We start from the raw sequence: 26,712 nt of genomic DNA, 5'->3' as shown, positions 1-26,712 counted from the left end.
CGAGAATCTGTCTCAAGACCAGCTCTCGAGAGCCACGAGAAGTGTCCCAATACTGAACAGTTCGTTGTTCCGAATCATCGTGAATAACGAAATGCTTAAATCTGGCTTCAGCAAATTGATATCCTCGAATTCTGTCGGACCAGATGGAATTCCAGCATCGGTCGTGAAAAAAATGCGCAGTAGAGTTATTATTTCCACTATGCCATTTGTTCAAACTTTCTTTGTCTAAGGGCATCTTTCCATTGCTTTGGAAGAAGGCTTACATTTTTCCGGTTCATAAGAAAGGTGATAGAAGAAACATCGACAACTACCGAGGAATCTCTGCTCTGAGCGCGGTTTCCAAACTATTTGAACTTGTGGTCATCGAATCGATTTTCGCTCACTGTAAGCATTATATATCTATCGATCAGCATGGATTCATGCCGAAGCGATCCACCTCAACGAATCTGCTATCGTTCACGACATATATTGCTGACGGAATGTGTAGTGATGTGACCCAAACGGATACCATTTACACCGACCTGTCGACAAAATAAACCACGATATTACAGTGCGCAAATTGGACAAGCTAGGCTTCAGCGGCAATGTTTTACATTGGCTCACATCATACTTGATCGGTCGCTCCCTCACGATCAAAATTGGCGAGTGCTTCTCCGCAGAATTCTCTGCTACATCAGGAATACCTCAGGGGAGTTATCTCGGCCCTCTAATAGTTCTAATTTACTACAATGACGTAAATTTAGTGCTGGAGTGCCCTCATCTTTCGTTCGCCGATGATATGAAATTATTTCTCCACGTTAAGTCGGAAGCTGACGCTTTATTTCTCCAGCGACAATTAGAAACTTTCCAAAAATGGTGCGTGGATAATCGTATGACGCTGAATCCAAGCAAATGTTCCACGATTACTTTTACAAGAAGAAAAGATCCTTTTAGTTACAATTATTCTCTTGACGATGCTCCGTTAACTTAACTCGACTGTGTGAAGGATCTAGGAGTGTATTTAGACTGCAAATTCAACTTCAAAATACATGTCAACTACGTAGTTGGAAAAGCTTCGCGTAGTCTTGGATTCACCATGCGCACCGCGAGGGACTTCACCGATGTATACTGCCTTAGATCTATGTTTAGTGCTTTAGTTCGCTCAAGCCTGGAATACTGTGCAGTAATTTGGTATCCGCACTATCTCAACGGAATCAACAGGATTGAATCCGTACAAAAGCGATTCGTTCGATTCGCTCTGAGACGATTGCCCTGGAGTAATCCACATCAGTTACCTAGCTATAAAAGTCGACGGCCAACTAATGGGTCTTGATACGCTATACGTGTGAAGGGATATGAACCGCGTATTATTTATGTATGATGTTTTATTGGCTAGGACAGAATGCCCAGAGATATTGGAGAACATCAACCTTTCGATTCAGCCTAGAGCTCTACGGGACCACGCATTCCTCCGAGTGCTTTTCCGTCGTACCAACCATGGATACAATTCAGCGCTGTTAAGCCTTCAACGTCTGTTCAACAGAGTAGCATCTGGATTCGACTTCCATTATTCGAGAAATGTGGTCCGGCAACATTTTATTGGGCAAATTAGAAATTTTCATGAAATCATTAGGGCGAAATACTGCCTGTTGATAACAATTAAATAAATAAATAAATTACGATCACATCCGCGCGATATGCATACTTTTCGGCGCAATGCTTCGTTCAGCGGTAGCACCCCGACGGAGCACACTGCTGTAGTGAAAGGGTTAAACTTCTGATAGACCGAGAATCAATGAGAGGGCTGAATCAAATGACTATTAAAACAGAATGAAGTTAAATAAAAAATATCTTCTGGAGTTTTTTCATTCAATTATGTTATTTTTTTAACACGTTTAGCCCCTTTTCCTTGCTCCGCTTTCCATTCAGCGCGCATCAAGAGCGTTTGCACAGTATCAGTGTCGGTATAAATAGAAAACTGTCAGATATTCGACTAGAATGTAGTCACTTTCTGTAAACGTCGAAAACCAACCGTATATATTTTTATTTTCTTATTTTGTAACTGTCAGTCCCAGTCAGCCAGCGCTTTTCTACCAAAAAGCTCAACGTGTTAAATAAATACTAACAACGCCTCATAATACACAATAGCAATATTACAGAGACCCGCAAAGTCTGTGAGAATACGAGTTATGATTTTTCGCACGAGTAGCCATTTTAGTGACGCGATATCTAATCTGGTACTACCTTTACTCAAAACATTAAACACGTTTTTTCGAAACTACTTTTTCCAGCTGGTGTACTCAATATCTCAAGTTCTAGTGAACTGATTGATTTCAAATTTATACAAATTTAATTTCTAACTAATTTGAAAAAAATGGATTCGATATCAAGAACGTGTCAGAACAGAAGTCATTTTTCCAAACAGGCGTCATTTTGTCTGAAAGCATATTTTTGGCTTGTCCGGGGTTTATATTTCATGTCGTCTGTAGAAGGTGTCCGAAGAGATATTAAAGATATTAAACACACCATTGAAACGGACTGACATAAAACGAAGAGGATAGTGCAAAGCATAGTTCACACTTCAACGTCCTTCTAGATACAAGAAGTTTCTGGCACGAAGAATACGTTCAGCCGCATACATATTAATTTGCACCAACAGTGCAGGGCAGTCCTCCAGTCAAAAGTTTGGCGACAAACATAGCCTGATGTTGAAAAGTCTCCTTTCCAGCGTCTCCAGTTCCTAAAGTTGGCAACGATCCTCGTAGGGATGGCAAGTTTAGTGGATCCATTCATGGAAGATTCCGGAAAGCATGTTGTTCAAATTTTCGCTGAATTGACTCAATCCTAAAAATCCAGTTAGCTTGAAACGGGCACCAAACAACTCCGATTAACTCCAGTGTAGATCGAACTAGCGAGCAGTCACGTTCACGGATGTGGCTCACTCGCGACAGATCTTGGCCAAAAATGGAGTAACTAAACACAATTGGCTTTATTTTTCAATGAAACGGAATAGTGCTGCATTTCGAGATACTGAGAGACATCATATTTCCCAAACACCATTCTTCAAAACGGTTGACCAGATCCTGAAGCCTATGGCAATCTAGTGTGTTCCTGATTGTCATATAGATTTTCATATCATCGGCGTAGAATAAGTGGCATCCAGTTGGATGTATCAAGGATACATCGTTGATGAATAGTGAAAACAACAATGGACCTAGGTTGCTTCCTTGAGGCACTCCCGAAGGATCGCAAGTCGAAGGTCGCAGACTACGCAGGTCCGATTTTGACACACATATAGAAGGATCTTTTAGACACGAGTTGAACCATGTCGTAAGTCTGGATGAAATCCCTAGTTTGTTCAGCCTTGCTAGAGGGATTTTGTGATCGAGGTGGATGAAAGCAGCCTCAAGATCCGTATACACTGCGTCCACATGTGTACCTTGCTCCATATTGCGCAAACTGATGGAAACCAAGTAGACCAAATTGGTTGCGACAGACCTTTTTGCGAAGAAACCGTGCTAATCCGATGAAAGATAGTTCTTGCATTAGGAAAACACAGTATCATTTTTCTGTATTATTGTGACATTCAACACTTTTGGTTAGTTTCATTTTAGTAAGGAATGTCGGGAGTGAGAATTGAACTCATGATCTTTAGCGTGAGAGGTATGGATGTTACCACTACATCAGATCGGCTCCACACACAGCATCATTGACAATGATTGTGAAAACTTTCGAACAGACGCAAAGTGCTGTGATTCCTCGGTAGTTTTCTATGTGACGTTTGTCTCGTTTTTTGTGTACTTAAAGCATCACTGACTGCTTCCATAGCGAAGGAAACATACTCTGCTGTAGAGAGGCGTCGAATAGGAACGATAAAGGGTAGGCAAGACTTGGTGCACATTTTTTCAGTACACAAGAAGGGATATCGTCCAGACCGGGAGTCAAAGAATACTTCAATTGCGGATCGCAGCCTTCACAATAGCACAGGTAACTCAAAAGATGTCGAGATTTAATACGTTGGTTTAAGTGCCTCTAACGACAGCAGCAACTTGCATTCCGGAGGACGAACTGTAATTGAATGCTCGTTTGAAGTAAGCAGCGAAGAGAATGCATTTCTCGAGTGCAGTGTTAATCGAGTGGTTCACCAGAAACTTGTTTATGAGCAAGCCTTCTTCCATTCTCTTAGAGTTGACAAAGGACCAGAAAAGCTTCGGGTTTCTACCGAGATTTCCCTGCATACGCCTCGTATACTGTTTATACCGGAAGCGATTGTACAAACGGTATTCGTTGCTCGTCCGTTTCAGTTCCTGCTAAGCAAATGGACAGCGCAGCCCACAGAAACGCCGGAGAGCAGAGGATCGTAATCTCTTGAGTTCCCCCAGTCGTCTATTGCCACAGACTGGTTTCCGTACAGTCCACACAGGTACGCAATCAGCGATGATACGAGTCATGACATCAGTAAACCTGGCAACGGCAGCGTCCATATCCTCGATGGTCTCCAGAAATTCCCCGTCGACTTGAGCTATTGCTTGATGTAATGCAGCGTAAACAGCTTTCTGGAGGTTTAAGCAAGTCAGATCTGCTACATCTTCAAATCCAGTTGGCGTCGGTAGATTGACGTCAACTTCAAGTGCTGGATGATCGGTTTTGAGCGGGATAACTGGATCGGTGGCCTCGGTGATCGAGCACCTTAATAAAGCAGCATCATTTGCTAGCACTAGATCGAGCAAGCAGCCATTCCTGTTCAGTACTGGATTGATCTGCGTTAATCCATGGAAACAGAATCTACCGAGTAAGGCCGAGGAAGCAGTCGAAAAAAGTGATCGTGAGCAGTCAATAGAAGGAGAAGCATTCGACGGGGTACTCCACACTAAACCATATTGATTGTGATTCAACGCGTTCAGAATTATATTCTTGTGATCATGCTGAACCAAATGCCCTGGATGAGAACAACGGAGGCTAACGAAAGAGCCAGCCAGGATACCCTAGTTGAAAAGTGTAATAAATGCACGAGGTAGTAAGTAATCTTGAGTGCACACTGAGAGTATACTCGCGTTCTATATACCGCTCCTCGAAATCAAAAGTTTTCCGTGGAAGTACGTACTGAAATATAGCAAAGTTACATTTTCTTTAAGCTCGTAACTGTGTCCTATCATAGAGTGACAGTTAATAATTGGTGAATTATGATATAGCCAGCTATTAGTAAAAAACTTCGCGCTCTGAATTCGTCTATTGTAGGCAGATTTGTGTTAGTGCTAAGCGCCATGTCTTATAGACACAATAGACTGACCATGGATGAGTGTCTATCGTCTACTTGTCTATCAACCAGTTCCTGATCCTGAATAAGACAGTTGGGGTCTCGCAGAGGCGACTTCGTTTTGCTGAGCAAAGTGTATTAAAAAACGAAATCGTAATTGATTGTATACCCAAGAAATCGTAATTGATGGTATACCCAAGGAACTCTCTCTGGATGAACCTTTCATAGTAGTAGTAGTTTGCTGTCCACCTACCAGGTGGTGGAGCCTGTATTTTTGTTCATCAATCTATGCCGTATGAAATATTAAGAAATGAAGAATACTTGGAAGGTAGTTCCGTAATAAATCGTATATGAGTATGGCAAAAGTCGTATTTGGTGCTTTGACAATTCATTAATATATTCATATTAGATCGCAATTCAATTTCAACATAATCGACGGTCAAAGTTGCATATTCATCCAAACAAATTCGGTAAGCATTTGCCATGTATGTATATGGCCTCCACTTTTGCATGCATATGCCAGTTAGGCGCATTATATGCCAACCAAATTTTAGGGCATATGATGTTATATATACGCTTGTTATGCGATTTAATGTTTGCTGGGCTGTTAGGTAATTAAACAATATGAAGTAGAAATTTTCATTCAAACTTTTATATTGTTACACTGCACTTGGCCCTTCTGATCTGATAGAGAATAATTTACTTCCCAAGCATTAATATGCTGCTAGTTTCAAAGATAGTGTCGATTATCTGGACTCTTTACTCGAAAGCACAGATAAAATGCTGTGCGTTGGAGATATAAACTTACTCAATGATATCATAAATAGCTATTTTATACGCCATAACATAATCAACAAAAATGTGGGCTTCCAGCCCAAATCAAACACGACCAGTGCCACTGTAAATCTAGTTAATGAAATCCAACATTGCCTCGACCACGAAAAATTTGTTCCGCAATCTTCATAGATGTGTCGAAAGCCTTTGATTGTGTACCTCACTGTCTGCTACTGTTAAAATTAGAAAACTATGGCATCAGGCAAAATGCTCTGAAACTACTCGATTCATATCTAACTGGTAGGCAACAACGTGTAGTTATTAATGACCATATCAGCTCAGATTGAACGGTCAATTTTGGAGTACCACAGGGCTCCATACTAGGCCCGTTGCTTTTCAATGTCTTTATAAATGATATATTTTAGCTACCGCTGAAGGGCAAGCTTCAGCTTTACGCTGATGATGCTGCACTTGTCTACGAATCAAATAATATTGAAGATCTATCTCAAAACATGCAGCTTGACCTGAACTTGTTAAATCGATGGTTTTATGACAACCGTTTAACAATTGATGCGTAACCTTATGTTACATCTAGGGAAAGAAGAACTTGAAAGAGTCGCTTCAGTAACTTACTTAGGGCTAGTATTACAACAAAATCTTAAATTAAATCTCCACATCGAGCATATTCATCGTAAAATAGTAAAGTTTCTTGGAATTCTTCGGCATTGTAGTCATATTCTACCCATGAAAGAGAAATAAAACCTGTTATATGCGCACGTTAACTCACAAATCTGCAGGTAATTTTCGATGACTTTTCGGCACATATGGGGCGGTATCTCGGTCATAACTTCACGAATGTTGTCTTTCAAATGTTCAAGAGTTTGCGGAGAGTTGGCATAGACACGGTTTTTCGCATAACCCCACAAAAAAAAGTCTAGCGGGTTCAAATCGCATGATCTGGACGGCCAATTGGCATCACCAAAACGCGAAATTATGCGTCCCTCAAATTTCATTCGCAATATGGCCATGTTCGGTCGTGTTGTGTGGCACGTGGCGCCGTCCTGCTGAAACCACATGTCATCCGTATCCATATCTTCAATTTGTGGCAGAAAAAAATCGGTTACCATGCGGCCATAGCGCTCACCATTCACAGTTACCGTCTCGCCGTCCTCAGTTTCAAAGAAATACGGCCCGATGACTCCACCAGCCCATAATGCACACCAAACAATGACTTTTGGCGGATGCAATGGCCTCTCAACAATCACGTGTGGATTTTCTGAGTCCCATATACGGAAATTATGGGTGTTCACATAGCCACCGAGCTCGAAATGTGCCTCATCGCTGAAGAAAATTTGATGCGAAAATTCAGCATTTTGCTGCTGTTGTTCGTTCACCCAATCGACGTATGCCCGACGCATTCCATGGTCACCACGCTCTAATTTTTGTACCAGTTGGACTTTATATGGATGTAGGTGCAAGTTCAAATGCAAAATTCGCCACAATGAATTTTGCATTTGAACTTGCACCTTGCACCGTGGAATCGAAACATTCGGGTCATCCTCCACACTGGCAGCAACAGCAGCAATATTTTCGGCCGAACGCACATGACGATGATGCTCAGGTTTCACAATATCCGCTACGGATCCAGTTTGTTCGAATTTACGCACTACATTAGCGGTTGTGTGCTCTATAGGCCGTCCATGACGACCAAAATCCGTCCGTAATGCTCGAAAAACATTTGCCGGTTTTTCATCATTTTTATAGTATAATTTAACAAAATTAACACGTTGTGCGATGCTAAAACGATCCATATTGTAAAATGGCAGACATTCAACTAACGATATGACGCTTTGGTTGACAGCTTTGTCAAACGGTTGTCAGCGCAGGGCTGTATACTTTCGGAAGCCCGAAATGGAAAGCCCTGTATAAGAAAAATAATGCGATGAACTTCAAGCAAATTAAATTTTATGAATCGGCCCTTTTTATATACAAAGTAAAAAATAAATTGATAAAGCACAACATAGACTTGCAGTTACTCTATGAATAACAACGTTATGAAACTCGAAATCAAAATAATATAAGAACTATTATTCCTAGAACCAATTATATTCGATTTGGTTGTATATATCTCGAACTTTAATAATCTGCCAATGCGCTTAAAAATGTTTCTTCGATTTACACATTCAAAAGTACTTTAAAAAAATGTCGTGGAAAATAATTAAATTGATTAATAAGTCGAATGTTTCCATTATTACAAACGCTTAAACTCCCTTTTGCACATTTGAACATTGAGGAAGAACCTCCTTATCAGTCTTATCAGAGGTTCATTTATATAAAATTTGTTGCATTTATATCTATATGGTAGGGGAAGACAAAATGAATTGTATAGTACTATTAAGATACATTGTTCAAATAAAACTATTATATAAAAAAAACCTGTCCTGTAAAATTACCGTTTCAAGCTGTACTGGGATCGCACTGTTCTGACCGACCTCTTGATCCATCACAACCGCCCAGATATAATGGTTTACGACAAGAGAGACCGCATCATCGATGTCGCTATTCCACTGAACCAAAATCTGGAGAAAAACTGCGGTCGCAAAATTTGTAAGTACCGCCCATTGGCCGTGGAACTCAAAAAATTGTGGGAGATCCCAATAATTATTGCAGCCCTTCTCTCTGGAACTGGAATTGTCCCGAAGACTCTAAGGTCTTGAACATGGTGAAGGAATTGATCGGCAACAAAAGGTCGGTCATCCTTAGCACCTCGCGATTGTACGACAATTCCTAGGTCAGGACAGAGCCAGCACGGGCATGCAGATAGGTGCATTTCGCAGAGCCTAGTCCTCCTTTGGCATTCAGAGCCCGGAGGCAGGTGAATATTCGGGCTAGGTTTGCCTAGTTAAGAAGTGAGATAAGTCTGCAAAAAAAAAAATCTGTGCATACAGATTAAGGTTGTGGTTTAGATCGAGTAGTTAGGTTTATTATAATAATTTTAGAAAAATCAGTTAAATAAACACATCCTATCGAATCCCTTTCGAATAATATGATTTGTCCATGTCTGAAAAATAACCATTCGATTCTGCAATCAAATGTTCTAAAAAGTACAGGCACTATTTCGTAATCAAACCTATCAATTACGTTGCTTACAGGTGCTAAGTTGACATGAGAACGAATATTACTTGAAATTATGACGACGAATGGCGTAGGTTTCTACGATATTTTGAAACCATATTTGATCGGTTTCGTATGCGTCGGTTAGCGGATGGTCAGTATTTTTTCTCAAATTTGACGTGAAAAAAATCGTGAAAAGATTCACTGTGTCGGGTCTTATACCGTCAGGCGGAGAGTTTTTGTGGTATTGGTCACAAGAACGCATTGTTTTTAGTATGCTTTGTTAAAGGCTGATAATGTTGGTGGTGAAACAAATACATAATCACTCGTGGTAACTGCGTGTGTCAGCTGCGAAAAAGACCACCACGATAGAATTTTTCATTCACAAATTGCGACATATGGTCATCAGAAGGTGTTTCCAAAAGAACGATTCATTAGAACTTTATTCACCTTTAAAATAAAACAGTAACCGAGTTCTGGTAGAACAAAACAAAACATCCGTAAGCTACAGACTGCATTCAACAAATAAATATTGAAAAAATCGAAACGAAGCCGCTTGAAAATCGAATGCTCACAGCCGTTTATCCACATGACTTTAAACAGGCTCATCATTGAAACATAAAAAAAGAAGCGTTTCCAGGGTACACTAGAGAACAGATAATGCAACTGAAATCGCAATGGTAGTGGTTGTAGAAAACCATTCATTTTTGATGACGAGAGCTACTTTTCACCCAGCGCTCCTCAAATGCCGGTCTACAACGCCTCCTGATGTGAAATATAAATTTGCTCTACATAGCAGCTTCTGCTGAGGGTATTTCCGAGTAATTCTTCGACCTAATTGAGTTGGTAATAAATTGTGAAATATACACATTTGAAGTTTGGACAGAATTTTGGTTCCAAGTGTGTATAGAGCAATAAAACTGTTGGTTATGTATTTTGGCCGGACAAAGCCACTTTTCGTTTTGCTAATGTGGCATTGTAGTATCTGATCAACAAACACATCGACTTTGTGCCTAAAAAGAAAGGTTCAATAAACCTACTACAATGCCGTCCGATTGAGTTTCAGCTTTTTTCGATTAGTTTTGACGTAGAACTACGTCTTTCAGGAAAGGTGCCAAATCAGAAAACAGGTCAAATTTTTATGAAATAAAGTTAACGTTGATAACTATTTTCACTGTGAACGAATTCTCATGATTTGCATTTTTTGTTCTGCCGATTTGTGTGCTAACCCTACCCGTATTTCGAATGCTTATAACTCGAACATTTCTTAACAGATCGGAAAGATGTTTGCATCAATTGATAGGAAATATTTCTACGCGTCTATCATAATCAATGAAATGTTATTTTTCATGAGATGGACAATTGAATAACTGTAAAATGTCAAGCGTTTTCTAAACGCCCTAACTGCCAAGTTTTGATTGGCCTGGATTAAGGTTTCTCCAACACAGACTTCAAAATCGATGTACATGTGGAAATCTGCTTTGCAAATATACATGCAAGTTGAGGGTATTTTTGTTCCCACCGAGCTGTGTTTCCCTAACACGGACTTCAAAATCAATGTGCCTGGGGAATTAGCTTCGTCAAAACATGCAAGTTGGGAAGGAGGCGATCTGGCGTAGTGGTAACATCCATGCCTCTCACGCTGAAGGTCACGAGTTCAATTCTCACTCCCGACATTCTTCCAAAAATGGAAGTAAAAGTGACGAACCAGCCAAATGAGTTGAAAATCACTATAATACAGATAAAAAAAAAAAAAACATGCAAGTTGGGGGTATTTTTTCCCACTGAGCTGTGTTTCCCTAACACGGTCAAAATTAATGTGCCTGGGGGAACCCGCTTTGCAAATGCATGCAAGTCGGGGGTCATTTTTGGTGTTGAGTACTCGCTTGTCGCTTTGCAGACCGGATTATGTTTCCCTTAAAACGTACTTTTAAACTGAGAAGCCTGGGAAAATCGTCATTTCAGATACTAGAGGTGAATGAACTTTCGCGGTTCGAGAATTACGTAAACATGAGATGTGTAATAATTTCAGAGGGAAATGTGAAATACAATGATCGTTTGACAATTTTTCCGTTCAAATATTTTGGTAGTCCTAGGCATTATATCAAACGTAAAAGGACGTTCGTCAAATTTATTTGTAACGAAAAACATAATCTATTATAAAAATTTCGATGCATTCTAAAATAATATTCGAAGTGTTAAACAAGTGGATTACATAATATAATTGTGTAGTTCTACGTCGAAAATATGCGGTCGTGTCCTGGACACAACCCCTTTCAATTTTTTTGGGGTAGTCGAAGCTTTAATGTATAATTTGTAATTTTAAATTAAATATCTCTCTCGAGACCGTTCATCATATTTTGGTCGATGTTTTGGAAATAAGGAAAATCGCATAATTGAAATTTAGATAATAAATAAAGCATTTCTGTGTGTACGAGCGTCGTCTTTAGACGACATCAGGAAAGTGATGTAAGTGGCACTTTTGATTTCTCCTTTGATCGATTTTCTCTTTATCAACTTTTTCTATCGCGAATAACTCAGCTGCAAAACGTTCCAATTTGATTTTGTTATAAAAATCGATAATTGAGGAATTACGCTCCAGTCTCCTTCAAGCTGTTAGATATTCAACCGAATTGAATTAATTCGAGTGAAGGTACATTTTGAACTTTATTTTGAAACAATTTTTAATTTGATAATAATTGCAAAACCTTCCAATATGTTGTTTTATAAAACTTCAAAGATGTAAGTCTGAACACCAGTTTACCTAAGCGCGATATTCACACTGTACAGCGGTATCACTCCGACGGAGTACACTACCGTAGTGAAAGGGTTAGAAACACAAATTCAAATTTGACAGAATGTATATCACGGTGATATAGCGTGACGATGAACACGAGTAAATAACAGCAAAACCGTTCCAATTGGTACAATTCAGCATTGCACTTAAGAATAAGTACGTGTGTTCTTTCTAATTATTCCTTTTTCAACACTTGCCCCGATTTGTTTCGTTATAATTATTCAAGGCTTATAATTATTTTAGACAAATTTATAATTATTTAAGACAAATCGGGGCAATCACAACTACACAAAATCCGTTCATTCAACAGAAGTTCATGAAACAATATGCCTAAGAAAACATCCGGTTTCAAACAAACCGATTTCGTAAACACAGTGAAGGTTGAAATAATTTCGAATCTAAACATTTGGATGCATTCCGTCGTAATGCGATATTGTTTGTCAGGTAGGTGCAACACGATCGTTACGAATAATTTGAAACGTGCTGTTTCCTGTTTATTTTCCATCAATCACTTTATCAAACATAAAGCGATGTATAACAAGACGGGAGGAAATTTCGTGTTAAAACCGATTCATTTTCCTGAAACGAAACAGAGCTGTATCCGAAGTACATGCATGAGCGCTTGTAATATTTCTGTCAGACATTTGGATTGCACTAATAATCATGACACAGAATGCTGGCTTTTCGCAGAAGGACCATCCTAGAATATTTAATGTAATGTATACAATCAATCTCACCTAATTTTAAATAGCAATTGTAGAAAAAGTGCTTCTCAAGGATTGCGCTCAGCAATCCCAGAATACCTTGTGGGAATTCCGTTATTAGAAAAAGGAGAAGTACTGCAAGCAGCATCTTGGTGGTGCGATCCGTTTGTTTTTCCTTGTCCATATTCTTAGTTGACTTTTTCCGTTGCAAGCCAACATTTTCCCCATCACCTACGGGCTTCGTAATGTTCGAACTGCCACCCATTAATTGTTTTCTGCGATGTTTTGCTTCCAACAATGCAGCAATCAGCCTCAGGCTCAGCACTGTCAAAACAATACAAGGGATCAATTTTATGACCACACTGTATATCCAAAAATTGACGTTTAGCAGGGAGGGATTGTGTTCGGCCAACTCGGAAGGAAGCGTTCTGTAGAGAGTTATGTTCCGTGCGGTTCCATTATTGATCACCTTGAAGGGATTACCGTCGCTGCCAAGTTGCTCAACATGTGGTTTTATGCTGAATGATAAATACAGTGGTATGCCTAGCAGCGGACATATTACGTAGGAGCTGGCGATAGCGATTAACGTGTTTGTTGTTCCACACCAGATGCGGTTTTTCTGCGGATATGCTACCGCTATGTAGCGCCATACGGCTAACGTCACTGTCAGCCAGATAGAGATGGTGTGACAAATTTGTGCAAATATTGAATGGAACATGACGTACCAACTCCAGCTGTAAGTCAGGCGTTCCTCGCGAGAAAATCGTGTATATGGACTCATGTAGATAGCATATGGAATATAATCCAACATTACCAACAAATCCGCTAATGCCAAACCGGTGAGAATAAAGTTGGTCGGTGAACGCATCTCTCGTCTCGTAAGTACGATAACATTTAAAGTATTTGCAATACTCCCGAATATACAAACCAGTAAGCACAGGATTCCATGAATTTCTGAATAGCTGTGGATGTAAAATTGAGAAGAAAAACATTTCAGAAAATTGGTTTGGAAATTTCATCTTAAAATTATGTTTGAATGATGGTGAAGCAAAGTATGAGAAATTATAGTTAAATAATAAAAACAAACCTCTGATGCAATGGAGTGTTGTGTGTTGTTTTTTACGTACAGTCAATCGCAAAATTGAGTGTAAAAAAATGTACAAACGATACTTTCCATTTATTTGATATAAAATATTTTGAATACATTGACTCCTTTGATGCATATTAATTACTCACACATTTAACTAGCTGTACGTGCAATAAAATTTCGGGAAATGTTTTCAGATAATTGTTAATGCCTAAAAATTGAAAACAATCTCTATTCTAGGCATCGCAAAATTGAGTGCACACCTTAAATTTCTCCGAACAAATTAGCCATAGAAACAAGATCTTTGGTGTCAACACTTAACCACTGCTTGGGCAGTGCTGGTGATTGTTTTTTATTGATGTTTGAAAAAGGTTTTTATCCAAATTGACATATTAGAGGAAAGAACAGTTACACTTACAATTACAATAAGTACGAATTGTCGTGGAAAGACATTGTAGAAATAGCAGCTATACTCGGAAGAACCCAAAGAAAATCATGAACAAGTGGAAATACGAAGTAATCATGGAAAATCTTCCGGGTATCATACCGGAACAATCTGAGAAGTCGTGTTGGCCGTGAAAAGTCTTTCATCTCAAAGGTGAATGTGAAAAAACGACAACAGTTTGCTAAGGCATATGTTAACAGACTTAAGGAGTTCTGGAACAAGGTCCTTTATACGGCTGAGATGAAAACCAATCCATTTGAATCGAATGAAGGAACCAGGATCGGTGCTCTAGATTCAGCATTTGGTTCCCACAGTAAAACACGGCGGCGGCAGTCAGATGATGTAGGGTACGATGGCGGCTTCTGGAACTGGAATCATGGAGTTTATCGATTCGGCGATGGACAAGATGGCTTCATTGAACATCCTGAATCGTAACCTTCAGTGTTCCGTGCAGAAATCGGGTCTCTTTCGTGATTAATACTTTCAACAGGATAATGACCCGAAGCAAACTGATCTCATCATGCGGGAGTGCCTACTCTATGATGTCCCAATCAACTCAAAACACCTCCGCGATCACCTGATTTGAACACTCTTGAGCATCTATGGTGGGGAACCAAGAAATTCCTGAAGAATAAAAATCCAGGGAACGGAGCAGAACTCGAAACGACGATTAAAGAGATCTGGGAGAGCATTTCGTTTACAGTGACCAAAAATCTCGCCTTGCAGACAGTGCTGGACGTCAAAGGGGGCCATACCAAATACTAGGAGATTGATTTTTGTTATCTGTTAATATTTCTGAACTGATTTAAATTTTCTTTTCAAGAAAAAGTTGAACTGTACCCTCAATTTTCCAACGTCTGAATTGAAGATTTTTTGTTTGTTTTTAAACATGAAGTAGAAATGTGAACATTTCAATTTTTTTCTTATTACTACATGAGAGTGAAATAGATCAATTTTACGATGAATATGAGTCGCTTTTAACTCTTTGTGGTCGTTCGTCTGCTCTCAGCCACCATACCTTTTTTACCGTTCTGGTCGTTTGTCTGCTCTCAGCCACCACAGCAAGAAACCATGCTAATCTTTTATTTTACTCAACCAGCTCAACCAACTCAGTTTATGCTATTCCTAAACGAAGCTTGATGTCTAGTGAACCTGTTCACGAATCAATACGGTGCCCCTATGAGTACTCAGTATCAAACAAAGTATTCACCCGCACAAGACAACGCACAGTTCGTAGAATGCATAGGAATGTGGGACAAGATCATAACTGCAGAATTTAGCCATTTGAACACTTTGGTGTGATGGAAAAGATTGTATCAGAACTACTGTTTGCATAAATGTGTCATGTTATTTGAATAATCGCATAAGTGCCTCAAGCGACAGAATATTTGTTCATCTAAAGTGAGAAGTTCTGATCATTTCGGAATCATTGTGTGAGTAACTGGTTCAAATTATGTTGAAGTTGTCTTTAAGAACAGAATAATTGTTTGCATAAGTGTCTTATGTCATCTGAATAATTTTATGTTTTAATCTGAATAATTTGTTTTTTAAAGTGAAAAGTGCTGATCTTTTCGGATACACACTGCTAGCATTAATTACACATTAATTGCATCGATGGTAAAAATGTATCATATTCAACAAATAATAAAAATAAAATCATGTATTGAGAATACTTCATATAATTTACTCTTGGAGACTGTTTCCAAAGATTTCAAATCATGTAATATAATTATTATGAAATATAATTTTTATATTAAGACATCAAATAAAATACATTGTTAAATTAATATAGTGTTAATATATAGTTCACAAAAAAATAAAAAAAATTTTACATTTACATAATCTTGCATGTATCACTGATTTTTCAAGGAAAAATAATTCCGACCAGTACGACACTCATGCCCAAATTTAATAAAACCGCAAAAGGTTAATTATTGACTTTTTAACCCTGAAAAACTCAAAAATAACAAACCAACACGGGTTGTATACTTAATTTTGCGATTGACTGTATGTTGTTTTTACGTATGATATACCAGCTTTGTCTACCTGTGTGAAAGATATGTCCTATGGGCATAATTATTTTTGGTTTTTTTTCATCTTTGTAGGTATGATTTGTACTAGGTTGAAAATGAGTTCCGAACAAAAATGGTTCCATCCGGCATTTTTTGGATTTTTTCAGAAATAGACTATGTAGGGGGTCTCCGTGTGCTCCCGTGGTTAGCGTCACACATTATCATGCGTGGGTATGAGTTCGATTCCCATTATGGCTGGGGGATTTCTCTCAGAATATTGTTATTTGGCATACGAAATTTCACCTAAGTACTAACAAAAAAGACTCATGTAATACTTACATTGAGATGACAATAGTCCCTCTGGGAACGTTAAAACCATGCAAGAAGGCGATCTCCATAGCCTAAATGACTGCGCATCCACTTACCAAGCGATCGATCGTGAGTTCAATTTCATTGATTGATTGGCCTTTTTCAATACTAGTTGCGAATGAACTTTGTAATTTAAAGTCTCTATTATAGAAAAAAAAAATCTATCTATTAGTTTTTTGGACATCTTCGTCTTTCATCATCACTAAGCGTTTCTCTGTCCGGTTGACCTCGCTTGTTCTTCTTGAATGACACTAACGTTCCCAGTAGAACTTACGCCATCTCAACGTAGGTATTACTTGCGTCATTTATATTAGTAATACTTAGTTGAGTTTTCTTATGCCAAATAACACACCTTGAATGTATTCTAATTGACGAGCTCTATTCTAGCGTGAACACAGTTCAAGTCAGAGTAATTTCTTTAACGAAATATCGACCAAAACGGGAATCGAACCCGAACCCCCCGCATGATAATGTGAACCACTGACCACTCGGCCACGGGAGCTCTGATACCGCTTGTATGATTCCTATTTTTTTAACAAAGTAGATAATCTCAGCTCGCACTATAACTAAAGCTATCTACATCCAAATGTCTGATTTTTTCCGAATATGACAATACTGAACTAGTTTTTCGAATGCGAATGTTTGCAACAGATAGCGTTATAAGTTATTCGATTAAAATCATTCGTGTTTGGAAATTATAGAACTAGTGAATAGATAGGAAAGTTTTATGTTCGAGTAGCAGTTTAAGTATTACCTTGTATGAAAATCATCCAGTCCTTGTCCACAATAAAGCATCTTATGACTTGTAGTGTCGTTGGTTCGAACTAAGCCATTGCTGATACTGGAGCGTTCCGTTTCATCTGTCACCATTTGATCTATCTCCGTCATGTTAATCCTTCCCTCCAGCATGTTGCTGGACTTCAGTATGTTAAGAGTAGATTTTCTTTGCGAATCAAATTGTATTACTGCATATTTGCGCTTGTATTTTCACTTCTTTGCTTGTTGCTACTTCGTAGTGTCTTTGGATAGTTGGTCTCTATGACAAGGCCAGAAATTCATGCTGCAAAAAAATAAATGAAAAATAATCGACTTATGGCTAAATTATGCAATTGGAATAAGATACACCGAGGCAAGTTGAAACGATATTTTCGAAGTTAGACTTGAAAGTTATCTCAAAAAATCACTGAATCACTAAATGTAAACCTGTTTGCAACATATACAATATATATAAATATTTTTTTTTTTATTTAAATCGTTTATTTTTACAGGCTCAGTTACATAGGTTTAAAGGAGCCGAACTCCTTACTGTATTGTTACTAGTATATATACATTTTTCCTTAATTTTAATGTTAATAATATAGGAAACCGATTACTCGCGGTCTACTCGAGTTTAGAAGGGTGACATATTTTCTTCAGGGAAAGGAGGGGATATGAGGATATGTTGACAATGATCACACTCACACTCTCAATCACACTCATCACACTCAATTCTTAAACCTATCTTATATCTAATATGTATTTACATTTCATCTTATTCTTAAGAAGGGATCCGATCTCTCACAAAGGAAAAGGAAAAGGAAAAACTAAGGGTATAAGGACAATCACACACGAAGATCGATAGCTTTAAGGAATACATATATTTGGGACATGTAATCAAGGTCTAACCGAGCCAACACGTCTCTCACCGGTACCATGGGCTGCCTTCCTCGGGCCCGAAGGGTGTCTTCTAAATTCGATCTGGCGACAAGATACAGCTCGCATGACCAAACAACGTGCTCGATGTCGTGGTAACCTTGGCCACAAACACAAAGATTGTTGTCGGCAAGATTAATACGAAAGAGTAGCGCGTCTAACGAACAGTGATTGGACATGAGTCGGGAGAAGGTGCGAATAAAGTCCCGACTCAAGTTCAGACTTTTGAACCATGGTTTGAGGCTAACCTTAGGGATAATCGAGTGGAACCACCGGCCCAATTCATCTTCGTTCCATTTGCGTTGCCAGTTAACTATGGTATTTTTGCGGACTAAAGAATAAAATTCATTGAAGGCGATTTGACGCTGATAAATATCGCCTTCAATTGCACCTACCTTTGCTAATGAGTCAGCCCTCTCATTACCCGGAATTGAGCAATGTGAAGGGACCCAGACAAAGGTAATGACATAACAGCGTCTGGATAAAGCACTCAAATTTCTCGTATTCTCTCAAGGAAGTACGGCGAGTGCTTTTCCGGCCTCACTGAACGGATAGCTTCGACAGAGCTAAGACTATCCGTTACAATGTAATAGTGTTCAACAGGTCGGGAGGCGACGCTGTCCAGCGCCCAGTGTATCGCTGCCAATTCAGCAACATACACTGAGCAAGGATTCTGAAGACTGTGGGAGGTGCTAAAAAATTCGTTGAACACTCCAAATCCTGTGGACTCATTCATAGAGGACCCATCAGTAAAGTGCATATTATCACAATTGATATCCCCATACTTTGCATCGAAGATCGTTGGAACGATCCTCGATCGAAGATAATCTGATGTTCCATGGATATCCTGCATCATGGACAGATCAAAATGTACAGAGGAATTGATGTAGTCAGGAAAACAAACACGGTTGGAAATATACGAAGAAGGATCAACCTGCACGGAGATGAATTCATGATATGGACTCATGAACCCAGATTGAAAATTTAGCTCGATCAGCTGTTCAAAATTTCCGATCACCAATGGGTTCATAACCTTACACCGGATGAGGAACCGAAGAGATAATAAATTGAAGCGATCTTTTAGTGGGAGTACGCCTGCCAAAACCTCGAGACTCATGGTATGCGTTGAGGGCATACATCCCAACGCGATACGGAGACAAAGATACTGAATTCGCTCGAGTTTAATGAGGTGTGTTTTGGCAGCTGATTGAAAACAGAAACTGCCGTACTCTATCACTGAGAGAATAGTTGTCCGATACAACATTATAAGATCTTCGGGGTGGGCTCCCCACCAGGTGCCGGTAATTGTACGGAGAAAGTTTATTCTTTGTTGACATTTTTTGTTCAGATACCTAATATGGGCCCCCCAAATACATTTGGAGTCGAACCAAACACCGAGATACTTGAATGACATAGCATGAGTGATCGGTTTACCCAAAAGTTGAAGCTTTGGTTTTGCTGGTTTATGCTTCCTAGAAAAAACCACCATCTCTGTTTTCTCCGTGGAGAATTCTATCCCTAGCCCAATGGCCCAGGTTGAAAAATTGTTCAAAGTATCTTGTAAGGGTCCTTGCAGGTCGGATTCGTTTGATCCTACGACAGACACCACTTCATCATCTGCCAGTTGTCTTAGGCTGCAATTTTGTGTAAGGCAATTGTCGATGTCGCTTACATAGAAGTTGTATAAAAGGGGGCTTAAACATGAGCCCTGGGGGAGGCCCATGTAAGAGACCCGACTTACTGCCGAATCTCCGTGAGAAAAGTTCAAATGTTTCTCACAAAGCAAGTTATATAACATATTATTCAATAGAGGCGGCAGACCCCGAGAGTGTAATTTGTCTGACAAAACCTCTATTGAAACTGAATCAAAGGCCCCCTTTATGTCCAAGAATACTGAAGCCATTTGTTTTTTTTTCGGCGTAAGCCATATGAATTTCTGAAGAAAGCAACGCAAGATAATCATTCGTCCCCTTGCCCCTGCGGAACCCATATTGTGTATCTGAAAGTAGGCCATTCGTTTCAACCCATCGATCAAGGCGAAACAAGATCATTTTCTCCAACAATTTCCGTATACAAGACATCATTGCTATTGGGCGGTACGAATTGAAGTCGGACGCGGGCTTTCCGGGTTTTTGTATTGCTATAACTCGCACTTGTCTCCAATCATCCGGAACAACATTATGCTCCAGAAGCTGATTAAATAAATTCAACAAGTGATGTTTCGCTACATCAGGGAGGTTTTTTAGCAAGTTGAATTTTATTTTATCAGATCCTGGAGCAGAATTGTTACATGAAAGAAGAGCAAGAGAGAATTCTACCATCGAAAACTGGGAATCAAGATCGCACCTATCTTGTGGTATATCTCGAACAATTTTTTGCACAGGAGCGGAATCAGGACAAACCTTTCGTGCAAAATTAAAGATCCATCGAAGTGAATATTCCTCGCTTTCATTGGATGAAGAGCGATTTCTCATGTTTCGAGCCACTTTCCATAATTTTTTCATTGACGTTTCTCGTGACAAACCTCCCACGAAATTTCGCCAATAAGCACGTTTTTTCCCTTTGATCATGTTTTTAAATTGATTTTCAAGGTCCAAATACGTTTGAAAATTCTCAATGGTTCCACGTTTCCGAAAAGCTTTAAATGCATTCGATTTATCTCCATAAAGCTTGGAACACTGGCTATCCCACCATGGATTGGGAGGCCTTCGACGAATAGTGGAACCAGGGATGGATTTCGTTTGAGCGCGAACCGCGCTGTCATAGATCAAACGAGAAATGAAGTTATACTCCTCCAATGGAGGCAAACCTCTGGAATTGATGGCTAGAGCAATCGCGTCCGCATATTTTTTCCAGTCAATGTGTCTTGTGAGGTCGTATGCCATGTTTATTAATTCAGAAGAATTCAACCCATTGGTGATAGAAATTTTGATTGGCAAGTGATCACTACCGTTGGGATCCTGAATTACATTCCACTTGCAATCTAACGATAGTGAATTCGAGCAAAGCGAGAGGTCAAGAGCACTTGGGTTGGCAGGAGGTTTAGATACACGTGTTGTTTCCCCAGTGTTCAAAACGGTCATATTGAAGCTGTTACAAAGGTCATATATCAACGATGAACGATTGTAGTCGTACTGTTCCCCCCAGGCAGTTCCGTGAGAGTTGAAGTCTCCCAAGATCAATCGTGGCTCAGGAAGGAGTGAGCACATGTCAACAAGTTGCTTGCGGCTAACCAGAGGTCTATACAGAGGTCTTTGCCTCTGATGTTTGCATGACAAGCAACAGCTTCGATCCCTCCAATAGGTGGAAGGTCAATTCTAAAAAATGAGTGGCACTTATTGATCCCCAATAGTACCCCTCCGTATCTGTCATCGCGGTCCAAGCGTATTATATTAAAATCGTGGAAAGAGAGATTATTTTGAGAAGAGAGCCAGGTTTCGGACAGAGCAAAAACATCACAATTGAGTTTATGAATTAGAAATTTGAATGTATCCAATTTAGGCATAAGACTACGACAATTCCACTGTAAAACAGTGATATCTCCGACCTCTCTATTTAAATTAGACATCAAGAGAGATAATCATTGCAAGGAGGGGCCATGTTTGCATCAATTGCTGCAAAATTGTCTTTAGTACTGGAAGCATTGCGGTGACAATGGTTCTGATGGAGTCGGAAACATTAAAACACGTGAAGATTTGATCCACAAGGTCAGATAACTTTATAAATCCCGATTGGGAAGTTGAACTTGACGGAAAAACAGGGACATTTGGGGTTTTTGATGTTCCCTCGAGTGCTGGGTCGTTCGAAGGTGAATCATTCCCACGGAAGCCAGGAGGAACCTGATTTTGCTTGTCCGCTGCACTCGTTTTTTTAGGCAAACTAACAGGGGGTATCACCGGAGGGACTTGTCCTTGAACTTTGGGAGTGGTCACATTTTTGCGCCAGGGATTCCCTTGAGAAATAAACGGCGTGCCCCCGTTAGCTGTATCCGCTTCCATTTCGTCAACTGGCAACGTAGCGAAGACATTGTGTGTATTGATTGGTTGTTGTTCTTGAGCCAGTGGAGAAGCGCCCTTCAAAATTTCTGCGAAAGAACATATATAAATAATAATATATATAAAATAGAGGTTCACACGAAATATCATTCGAGTTCGATGTGCGGTTTTGCTCTTCAAACTATCAACAACTGATTTATACAACACTAATAGCAAATTAGTTTTTGTTCAGTGCCAAACTAACTGCTGTCAAAACGTTTTATATTCACTCAGTTTCAATCTAGGTTCGCACTAGGTTCAACCCGAAAGCTGTTAGTTTCGCACTGTGATGTTTGACGGTTTCGTACTCGGGTTCACCAATACAACTACAGTAGTACCCCGATTATCCGCGAAATAGTCTGGCTAGGTCACCGCGAATAACTAAAATCGCGGATAACGCGATAAACGACTGAAAATGAGGTGCAAACACGAAATGAAGATACTTCAGCATGAAAACTATGTTTGATCAATACAGAAATTCTTAAACTATCCATCTGTATGGTCGTGTACACCAGTGATTAGATAATGGGGAAGCCATACTCAAAACTAAAGAGCAAGTGTCTACTTCTCACTGACTAATTTCGGGACGCACTATAGAATTATAATGGAACTCGCTTTCGCGGATATCCCACACCGCGGATCATCCGCTCGCGGGTTCCACTGTTCTACACGGATTTCTACATTTCTACACGGATAACTTTCTCAGTTTTTTACTGGGATTGATGTCGGAAGATTGTGGAGGAATATCAATAACTTTTGAGCGATTGTAATGTAACCATGTACGAGCTTTATATGTCTTGAGCTCTGGGTCATTTTCTTGGCAAAACTTGAATCCTCGATTCCATCCCATTTTGTTGACACTTTACTTCATATTTTTCTTCAGGATGTTCAAGTAAACATTCTGATCCAATACACCATCGATGAAAACCAAATTCCTCATACATGCACCCTCATATCATCCCTTAACCACCATCATGTTTAAACGTTACTTTTAGATTTTTTTTACATTCAATTCATCGTACGCTTCCTCCATACGAAACGATAACAATCGGAGCCAAAAATATGAAATTAGGACCCATCTACGGAAATAACATGTTACCAGTAAGACATTGATGTGTTTCATGCTGTTTGGAATAATCAAATTGGAGTCACTATTTTTTTTTTTGCTGAGAAACGGTTTGCGCTCTGTGCCTCTTTGCTTGGGCATTCAAGTTGCCCTTTCAGGCACATTACAAACTTTTGGTTTGCTTAATTTGTTTTTTTTTGTCGATGGTGTAATGGATCAGAATGTTTACTTGTTGAATGTTTACATCCTGAAGGAAAATATGAAGCAAAGTGTTAACAAGATGTGATGGAATTGAGGATTCAAGTTTTGTCAAGAAAATGACCCAGAGCTCAAGACATACAAAGTTCGTACATGGTTACATTACAATTACTCAAAAGTTATTGATATTCCTCCACAATCTTCCGACTTCAATCCCAGTAAAAAACTGATGAAGTTATCTGTGTAGGAAATTTAGCAACCATTGAATTTCTAAAATAACGATTTTAAAAAGCACTTGATGAAAAAAATTATAAATATTCCTTCCGAATACATAAAAAAAACTCGTAAATAAGGCTAAAGACAGATGAAGATAGTTGCAATGAACAAGGGATACCATACTAATGATGGAAATCGGAAATTGGCCAATGCCTTCGGAATCGAGTTGAGATCTTTACCAGTGTACGATTATGAGTTTGAGGCAATTTTTATACATTAATACATACATTCGCCATTTGTAGAGAAATAAAAACCACACAGATAGCAAACCTTATAGCTCTCATATGACACTATGATTTTATCTAAATAGAATGTTCCAAATGCTCGTTTTCGACTTTCAAAAGAAAGGAAAAAGATCCGCATGGTGGAGTACGATTACGGATTTGAGTCATTGTATATAGATAGTAATTAATTGTAGAACAAACAGGAAATGCATCGACGAATGGTTAAGTGAGTGTCAGAACTACATGTGTTAGGTAATCAAACAATATGAAGTAGAAATTTTCATTCAAACGTTTTTTTTTTTTTATCCAAAATATATATTTTTATTAAGGCTCATATGGCGTCAACCTGACGGGGCCGGGAGTTCAATATTTCGACAATGTTTGCCTTATAACTATGTTAGTAATATGTAACCGATTACTCGCGGTTGGCTCGAGGTTAGTATTACAAGTGTTTTCGTAATTGTGATGTTGCTGTCTTCAATGATCTGTACCTGTGCCCGACACGGGATACTTCCTATTGGGATGCAGCTGACCATTAATCAGCAACGCCCCCCTAGTCTGTACCCCATATCTAGCGTGGTGCGTCTTCTCGAGGAATCCAGGATAGAATGGTCACTAGCCGGCGCAATCATCAGCTCGTGTGAGTTGTCATGAGCGGTACAACCTTTGGCTTTTGTTGAATCATCAGTGGACTGCACAACCTTTGGCCCGTGTATCTGTAAAGAGTGTGTGTATGTATTGCCGCGACTAAGTAAAAGTTTATAGATCAGATAGGAGGGATACGAAACAGGGACACAACGAAGGAAACATCATTAAACGTTGACATCGGCGTTTCTGAGGAACAGCTATAGATGAAGCAGAAGATCAGGATCACGGCTACCTAAGATATCCCGGACGGGGATATCCGATTGTCTGCCTTTTGCTCTCAGTGCTCTAGAGAGCTGAGAGCGAGCAGCATGGAACCGGATACACGACCAGACAATATGCTCGATGCCGTGGTAGCCAATTCATTCAAACGTTTATATTTTTACACTGCAATTGGCCCTTCTGATCTGATAGTGAATAGTTTACCTCACAAGCACTAATATCGTCACCAGACGTACAGTGTCACATTTGTCATCTCAAATGAGGGGGTTAGAATGCAAGGGGTGTAAGTGACTTGATCGATTACTCTTCATCAACTTTTTCTTTAGGTAATAACTCAACTGCAAAAACGTTCCAATTTGAGTTTGAGTAACTCAGTTTTAAAAACGAATTCACTATAAATTGAAGGAATTACACATAAACAATTAGAAAAGGGGGTCTTGGTACACGCTAGATGTAGGGGATACAGGCAAAATGGACACAACATACTCGGAATTACGCTACGAAAAATTACATCAAAAATACTCTTTTAGACGCTTTCATGTCAGTATAGAGCCACTCAAACCGACTACTAATAAGGTTTATAATCATTCAAATATTCATAAATTACGTAACGCATCCAAGAAGGGAGGAGGAAATGACTTGTGGAAACTTGTTCAGAAATAAATCCAACTAAATCTAGACATTTTTTTTGCAAATCACCATTTGTTTCATGTTATCTAGGGAACGATCCGTAGTTTCAAAATTAACAAATTTGACTTGGCTCATGTCTGTGTATTCATGAACTACGTAGAACATATTGTGGAATGAAATATGAATAATTCTTGATTTTTTGAATTTATCATCATTCATTCATACAGCAATCACCAACAAATATCGTCCGGTGCAGTTGAAAAAATAATCGATTTTCACTGCTTTTTCGACTTACCCCAGGGTTGAAAAAAAACACCGGATGAGTAGGAACGCTTAGAGCTATACGGAAAAAGATTTTTCAGTTTAGTTTTCAAATCCACTACACTTAATTATCCTTATTTGATTACCTGACGTGCAATTCGGGCGATATTCTTGAAAAATCGAACCGATCGAGTGTTTGTTTTGGTTTCACAAATGGTCGGTGTTAAGTCAGAGCGGACCAAGTCGCAAAATTGAAAATTCAATAACTGGTTATTGATTACATTAGGTATTTTGTAATCTTCATTCCACCTTAATCAGATCTGGAAAATCACGCGTTCAGCAGGAATAACTTATCGAAATTGTTTTGAACGCTCAATGAAAACCCCTTATAGCACCAAACTTCAAACTCGTTTTTCTCGAAATCATAATAATGTTACATGGTCCGGTCTGACTTAACACCGACCAAATGAAGAAATGTGAACAAAGGCGCAGATTTCGTTAAGTCATTCCAATATTTTGGTAATGGTTGTCATAAGGTGGGTTGAAAGGTAATGTTTACTAAAAAATATATCACGTCAATCTATGATTCCTAGTAAGTTTCTGTTTTAACTCACCCCGAATTTCATGTTGCTCCGGTGTGCCTTATTCTAACCGAATCAATGTGATTCAAATAAATTTAAGCAATATCATGGGATAACGTTCCGAATGAATATCGAAAATTATATGTACTGGATGTTTTACCGAGGTTTGTTATTCAGCCATTCCATGTCAAACCGAAAAAATGGTTCTCAGATTTTCGTGAAAAGTGGTAATTTTGTTCTTAATCGCAAAACATTAGACCCGTATTTTTCTATTTTTTCATTAGAGTTTCATTTCCTTTTTAGGGTGGTCCGAAAAATCTACTTTTTCCTTTTTTTCCAAAGAGG

General features: G+C 39.1%; 1 protein-coding gene across 2 annotated transcripts in view; it reads right to left on the bottom strand.

The window, feature by feature from the left end:
- The window catches only part of LOC129768923 (G-protein coupled receptor dmsr-1-like), a 116,297-nt gene that overhangs the window by 67,658 nt on the left and 21,927 nt on the right, over positions 1–26,712 (bottom strand). For both annotated transcript variants that reach the window (XM_055770865.1, XM_055770866.1), the window contains exons 2-3: positions 17,293–17,598; positions 12,659–13,587 (exon numbers count right to left, since the gene is read on the bottom strand). In XM_055770865.1, coding sequence (XP_055626840.1) covers positions 12,659–13,587; positions 17,293–17,447 — 1,084 coding nt within the window. In that variant the 5' untranslated portion in view covers positions 17,448–17,598. The remainder of the gene's footprint in view (positions 1–12,658; positions 13,588–17,292; positions 17,599–26,712) is intronic.

Source organism: Toxorhynchites rutilus, chromosome 2, assembly GCF_029784135.1.
Source record: "Toxorhynchites rutilus septentrionalis strain SRP chromosome 2, ASM2978413v1, whole genome shotgun sequence".
Taxonomy (NCBI): domain Eukaryota; kingdom Metazoa; phylum Arthropoda; class Insecta; order Diptera; family Culicidae; genus Toxorhynchites; species Toxorhynchites rutilus.
This window is presented reverse-complemented; position numbering and strand designations above follow the sequence as displayed.